The sequence below is a fragment of the Phytophthora sojae genome, assembly GCF_000149755.1.
Source record: "Phytophthora sojae unplaced genomic scaffold PHYSOscaffold_48, whole genome shotgun sequence".
In the NCBI taxonomy this organism is placed as follows: domain Eukaryota; phylum Oomycota; class Peronosporomycetes; order Peronosporales; family Peronosporaceae; genus Phytophthora; species Phytophthora sojae.
Window position 1 is genome coordinate 1 of NW_009258162.1, and position 6,361 is coordinate 6,361.

General features: G+C 57.7%; 4 protein-coding genes across 4 annotated transcripts in view; 2 read left to right on the plus strand and 2 right to left on the minus strand.

Annotated features, from left to right (window-relative positions):
• Positions 1–135: 135 nt before the first annotated feature.
• On the minus strand, positions 136–1,059 carry PHYSODRAFT_536553 (hypothetical protein; the record flags this gene model as incomplete). Its single annotated transcript, XM_009541882.1, has 2 exons — positions 136–166; positions 215–1,059. The coding sequence occupies 2 exons, from the start codon at positions 1,057–1,059 to the stop codon at positions 136–138; spliced, it is 876 nt and encodes a 291-aa protein (XP_009540177.1).
• Positions 1,060–1,711: 652 nt separating this feature from the next.
• On the plus strand, positions 1,712–2,071 carry PHYSODRAFT_536551 (hypothetical protein; the record flags this gene model as incomplete). Its single annotated transcript, XM_009541883.1, has 1 exon — positions 1,712–2,071. One exon carries the CDS (start codon positions 1,712–1,714, stop codon positions 2,069–2,071), a length of 360 nt encoding a protein of 119 aa, XP_009540178.1.
• Positions 2,072–2,350: 279 nt separating this feature from the next.
• PHYSODRAFT_404775 (hypothetical protein) lies at positions 2,351–4,339 on the plus strand (the record flags this gene model as incomplete). Its single annotated transcript, XM_009541884.1, has 2 exons — positions 2,351–3,261; positions 3,391–4,339. Coding segments are annotated over 2 exons (1,860 nt in total), but the record flags the coding sequence as incomplete, so codon positions are not given.
• Positions 4,340–5,304: 965 nt separating this feature from the next.
• The window catches only part of PHYSODRAFT_387718 (hypothetical protein), a gene marked incomplete at both ends in the record, with an annotated part of 2,228 nt that continues 1,171 nt past the window's right edge, over positions 5,305–6,361 (minus strand). Inside the window, 2 exons of the mRNA XM_009541885.1 lie at positions 5,305–5,397; positions 5,512–5,682. Coding sequence (XP_009540180.1) covers positions 5,305–5,397; positions 5,512–5,682 — 264 coding nt within the window. The remainder of the gene's footprint in view (positions 5,398–5,511; positions 5,683–6,361) is intronic.

Sequence of the window (6,361 nt, forward strand, 5' to 3'; positions counted from 1 at the left end):
GCTAAGGCCAAGCAGTACAAGCACGCCGCAGAAGGCGACGACGACGATGATGACCATCATGAGGAAGAGAGCTCGTAATAATAGTAAACAGAACGATGAAGCTCCAATGAAGTTGATCACGTTCACAGTAAGTTATCAGCGAAACAGGTCAATGTCACCAGCACTGCTGCCAGTTAGCAACATAGGCCTCGAATCGATGCTGGTCGATTGAAACTCTGCACAAATACAGGCTGTTCGGCGCTCGTAGAGCTGAAAGCTATCCATCAGCTCGCGCTTTCCTGCTGTGCGGTATACTGCAACTCGTCCACTTGAGTCACCCGTTGCCCAGAGTTCGCCATCGCGAGAGAAACTGCATTGGATACTATAGCCGTCAACTTGGTGTCCGCCTGAAAAACGAAGCGGTGGGCGACGTCCGCCAACACTGGGGCCTTTGAGGCACTTGTATGGAGCACTTGACGAATACAGCGTCGCATAGCTGCCGGTGCATTGAGCTACGAAGTACGGCCTGTTCGGATGTGCTCGTAAGCAAGAATGCGCCAGTATATTGCCGTCGAGGCGGTCATAGAGTAATGTAGCAGACCGCCAGTCCCAAACTAACAGCGTCTGATTGCTAGCATCCCTCTGCATCACACCAGCACTTGACACGAACCGCTGGCCTTCATCACCGAGGAAAAGCAGGTCGTGAACGTCCCCAAACGATTTCGTGTATGTCGTCACTGCATGCAGCGGGTTTTTCTCGCGAAGATCATGACAGTAAATTTTCCCTTGATCGGTCCCAAGGAGCAGTGATTTTGGCTCAACCGGGTGGAAACACGCGCTTGTGATGCGCTCAATTCTTGCAGAGGGGATCGCCGTGTCAGGCCGTCGCAGTTCCTGCTGGGTTTGACCAGTCTCAGTGTCCACACAGCACGCCAGCCCGTCGTATCCACCTGAAAGTATTTGCCTGCCGTCAAGCGACCACTTCGCGCGTTTGACCCCGAGCGAATGGTGCGTCAGCTCACGCCGAGACCTCTCTCGCTCCTCTGCTGAGCACTTCCAAACTCGCACTGTAGCATCCATAGACGCCGACAAAAAGAGGTCTGAATATTGCGGGTGCCATTGCAACTCGTTCACTGCCTTGTCGTGGCCAATAAACCGTTGCCGGTCTCTTTTCCGCAATGGAGCTACCGTCTTGTGTCTGGAATCCGTAGTCGAAATGCTTGGGATTTCGTCGCTTCTCTCGAACAAAGGCAGATCGTTGCTTGAGCCTCTAGTATCCAGCTCGCCTGAGGCGACAATAGGCGGAGTAGCGTGTCGCCGTCGCCTCTTGCTTGCGTAGCCGCGGAACTTGAAGGCGTCTTCCTCTCTCGTGCTTTGATGGGCAAAGGCTCGACGCTGGCCTGCCAGTCGCTCGGCAACGCGAAGGCGCCTGTTCTCGTCTTCATTTGCCACAACGGGGAGAGACATAGAGGGCGCTGAAGCTCCTGTTGTACCTGTTGGATTACCACCACTGGTGCTCGGCGAGGACGGCGGCGACGGGGAGGAGGCGTACTGCAAGATGGCGTCCATCTTGGTCTCTTGAGCTGCTGCGTGTTTAACATGCGCTCGACCAATCAGATGCGTTCGTTCCTATATTGTCCAATCAAAAGCGACCTGAAACGGCGGAATGCCATTCTGACCTCAGATTTCATAGTTGAACTGCTCCTGAGTATCCGACGTAGACGTCGCCGCAATGCCCGCCGATCGCAACGCTGCCGAGCCCCCGCGCGTGTACGCGGCGGGCGACTTCAGCTGGATGGAGGACGAGCGCTACGGCGGCAAGAAGTCGCTCTGGACGCGCGTGAAGGAGGACCCGCTCGTGCCGCTCGGCTGTGCGGCGACCACGGCCGTGCTACTGGGCGGACTGATCACCTTCCAGCGCGGCCAATCCAAGCTGGGCAACAAGTTCATGCAGGCGCGTGTCGTGGCACAGACAGCCACGGTCATCGCTCTTGCGGGAGGTGCTGCGCTGGCCGCTGGCGAGAAGCAGGAGAAGAAGAAGCAGAGCTACGAGGACCGCATGAAGATCCAGCTACGCGACGAGGGCAAGTGAGCCAACGGCACTTCAGCTTAGTTAACGACCTGGTAGCGATGATAAAAATACTGAAGAAAAACGAGAAGAAGGACAAGCAGGAGAAGATGATGATGATAAAGAAGAAGAAGATGATGAAGGAGGAGAAGCTGAGGTCACCGATAACGGTGTCAATACTATTTTGTAACGGCCGTCACTAGGGGCCACCCCCTACTGACCGATCTTGAAGCGACGCGATCCTTCACCACAGCCGCCGCACTCCGCATTCATTTACTCGCCCAGTGTCCTGCACTAGCGGCCATGAACGGGTACCTGCGCAGCAAATGCTCGTCCGAGCAGCAGCTGCTGAATGAGCTGGCCAAGTTGCTGGGCGCCAAGGACGTGGCGTCGCGCAAGATGGCGGACGTACTGCGCGCGCTCACCTTCTTCTACACGTCGGCGGCGCGGGGCTCGCGCATCCCGCAGTCGCTGCTCAGCGGGCTGTGCAGCCTGCTGCCGCAGCTCAAGGACAAGAAGGAGATGGTTCTCCTCAAGGACGAGCACCAGCGTATCGCCCGCATCGCGCTGTGTCTCCTCGCGCGACTCATCGACCAGTTCGAGATCCAGAGGGAGGTGGCAGCCAGACTCACGGACTCGCAGAAGCTCAACCAAGAGCAGAGTGTCGATCCAGCAGAGCAAGTGTTAAGCAGCTTCCTGGTGACGCTGGAGACGGCAGTGACGACGCCCGCAGGGCTGTTACTGCCCAGACAGCGAGCCACTCTACGAGTGTACGCACAACTGTGTCGGGTTTTCCGCAAAAGGGAGCAACTGGTGACTTTTGCGACGACGCTGCTGCAGCAGTCACCGGTACTGGCTGAACATGCAGTGGATGCTAAGGGGAAGAAGGTCGCTCCACCGGGACCTGCACAATTTGGAGCTGTGGCGGGAGCTTGCCATGCACTGAGGTTCCATGTGGTGCAGGATGAGCAAGTGTTTGCCGTGGATAAATTGGTGCAACTCGCCTTCACGATGCCGTCGGGTACACCCTCTCGACACGCTGCAAAAACGTTGCTGTCACTCTTGACGTCGTCCTCGTTGAATGAAGACAGACCGTCGAATGCAATGACGACAGCGAAGGCGATTGAGCTGTACTTGCTGAAAGCGCGCCCGCGTACGTTACTTGGTGGCGATTCCCTGACTTCTGTGTACCTGCTGCGCCTGTGTGGTCAAATGTACCGATTTCCAGTCCATCAACAGCAGCAGCAGCAGCAGCAGCAGCAACAGCAGCAGCAGCATTCCTTTGCGAACGGCCCTGGCCCAAATCCCGACGCGACACTATTAGAGACATCGTCTGGTACAAGTCAACTATCGACCGACCAGAACCCAGCTCTTCAAGGATTTTTCATCTCAAATGCACTCTCAGCGCAGCTACAGGACTACTTTACCGACATTGTCCAAGGTGCTGCGACCGATGGCTCGCCCGTTAAGGGCATGGCACCCCCCGCTGTACTTCTAGTGGCTATCGAGGAGGTGCTGCGTGGAACTTCCCCGGAGGCGAGTGTTCGTAAGCAGCCGAATTGGGGCTCAGCGTGCCTTTTTGAGCTTGTGGCAGCTGCCTTGCTGCCCCTGCTTCCGACGCCAGCTAAACCAGCCTTCAGTACGGTCACGTTGCATCGTGTGTGCCGCGCGGTGCAATTCGTAGCTGAGCGTCTCGATACAATCGTACTTCAACTGGGTGCGTCGTCTGGACAGACGATGGAGATTCCAGCCTACTTGAACAACCTTACAACTCGCATCCGCTCGCTGACGGAGCACAGCAATGCATTTATAGCTTGCGAGGCTCTTCGTGCCTATGTCTGGCTGATACGGCGTAGTAGCGGACGTGTCGAACCCAACCAAGACGACTGGGCGAACCTCTTTTGGAAACTTGAGGCACTTCCGTTTAACCGAATTCAGCCAGAACGCCGGGCTGCGATTGCCTGGACATTATTTCGCCGTTGCGTGACCACACCAAAGTCGTATGGGTATGGCGTGGAGACAGCTTTGCTTGCTGGATGCCTTCGCATAGTGCTCGCGTGGTTTCGAATGCGGCCTTGTGTCTGGCAAGCTGCTCTGATGACGGCAATTTGGTATACGGCACTTCGAGAGTGCCTGGCGACCTTGGGAGACACTGTGTTTTCATGCATTAACGACCTTCTGGACTTTCAGTGTGCTCCTACGGACAGCGCGGCCCCAGACAGCCTCGTGGTGAAGCAAAGTGCTATGCAATTCCTAAGCCATCGAGAAGGAGGGATGCGATATGCTGTTCGGAACAAGGTGTGGAATTCTCCCCTTATTTCGCGTCTCATTAAGCAGGCGCTACTCGAAACCTGCACATCGCAGCGATTAAGCGTTCGAGCTCTCTCACAGCTGCGGGATGAAGCACAACTTCAAGGGTTCACTCCGCTCTCACAGCAAGTCAATTCGACTTTGGGCTTCTTGCAGAAGACATCGCAGCAGTCCGCAGCGGGTGGAGAAGAGTCCAAAAACCAATCACTTTCTCTCGACACCGAACCATTTTCCGATGCAAGAGCTGGTGATGCTGCAGCTCTCACAAATGATGATCCATTTTCAGATTTCAGAGCTCCTGATGCAGCAACGGAAACTAAGACCCTTGATGATCCTTTTGCTGATGCCATTCGAAGCAAGAGTGAGGCAGCATCCGATTTTACCAGTTGGAAGGATACCGATCTGAGGAGTAAGACTGACGAATCTTCCGTAAACGACTTCAAGACCCCAGCAAATAGTTTCTTCAGTGGTGATTCCTGGGTGAATAATGACGTCGTGGATGAGAAGAGCAGCACTAGCACTGACACCTTCGCAACTGCATTCGCAACTGCAAGTACACCATCCTTTTTCAACTGGGAGAGCGATTCTAAGGATACCGAAAAGGACCAAGTGAGCAGTTCAAACGATACTTTCTTCGGAAACTTTTCATCACCTGACGGAACGGAAACTACGTTTGCATCATGGGGGGACGGAACCACAACCGATTCGTCCCCCTTGAACACTGATGTCAATACAGGGTGGTCAAGCGACTTCGGCTCGTCCGCGTTCGATGGCGACGCGGTGGCCGGCGAGGCTGGCACGACGGCCAGCTTCACGGTGGAGACGCACGAAACGACCACCTCGGTGAGCACGACGGAGGAGACCGCCACCTTCGACGCACCCGCAGCAGACTTCGGTGCGGCGGCAGACTTTGACGCACCGGCAGCAGACTTTGACGCACCGGCAGCTGACTTTGGTGCGGCAGCAGACTTCGGCCCGCCCGCCGAATCTTCAGCACCCGACTTCGGTGCCGCAGCAGAGCGGCCTGGCGACTTTGGTGACTCGTCCGCGTTCGATGGCGACGCGGTGGCCGGCGAGGCTGGCACGACGGCCAGCTTCACGGTGGAGACGCACGAAACGACCACCTCGGTGAGCACGACGGAGGAGACCGCCACCTTCGACGCACCCGCAGCAGACTTCGGTGCGGCGGCAGACTTTGACGCACCGGCAGCAGACTTTGACGCACCGGCAGCTGACTTTGGTGCGGCAGCAGACTTCGGCCCGCCCGCCGAATCTTCAGCACCCGACTTCGGTGCCGCAGCAGAGCGGCCTGGCGACTTTGGTGACTCGTCCGCGTTCGATGGCGACGCGGTGGCCGGCGAGGCTGGCACGACGGCCAGCTTCACGGTGGAGACGCACGAAACGACCACCTCGGTGAGCACGACCTCGGTGAGCACGACGGAGGAGACCGCCACCTTCGGTGCGGCGGCAGACTTTGACGCACCGGCAGCAGACTTTGACGCACCGGCAGCTGACTTTGGTGCGGCAGCAGACTTCGGCCCGCCCGCCGAATCTTCAGCACCCGACTTCGGTGCCGCAGCAGAGCGGCCTGGCGACTTTGGTGACTCGTCCGCGTTCGATGGCGACGCGGTGGCCGGCGAGGCTGGCACGACGGCCAGCTTCACGGTGGAGACGCACGAAACGACCACCTCGGTGAGCACGACCTCGGTGAGCACGACGGAGGAGACCGCCACCTTCGGTGCGGCGGCAGACTTTGACGCACCGGCAGCAGACTTTGACGCACCGGCAGCTGACTTTGGTGCGGCAGCAGACTTCGGCCCGCCCGCCGAATCTTCAGCACCCGACTTCGGTGCCGCAGCAGAGCGGCCTGGCGACTTTGGTGACTCGTCCGCGTTCGATGGCGACGCGGTGGCCGGCGAGGCTGGCACGACGGCCAGCTTCACGGTGGAGACGCACGAAACGACCACCTCGGTGAGCACGACGGAGGAGACCGCCACGGGGATC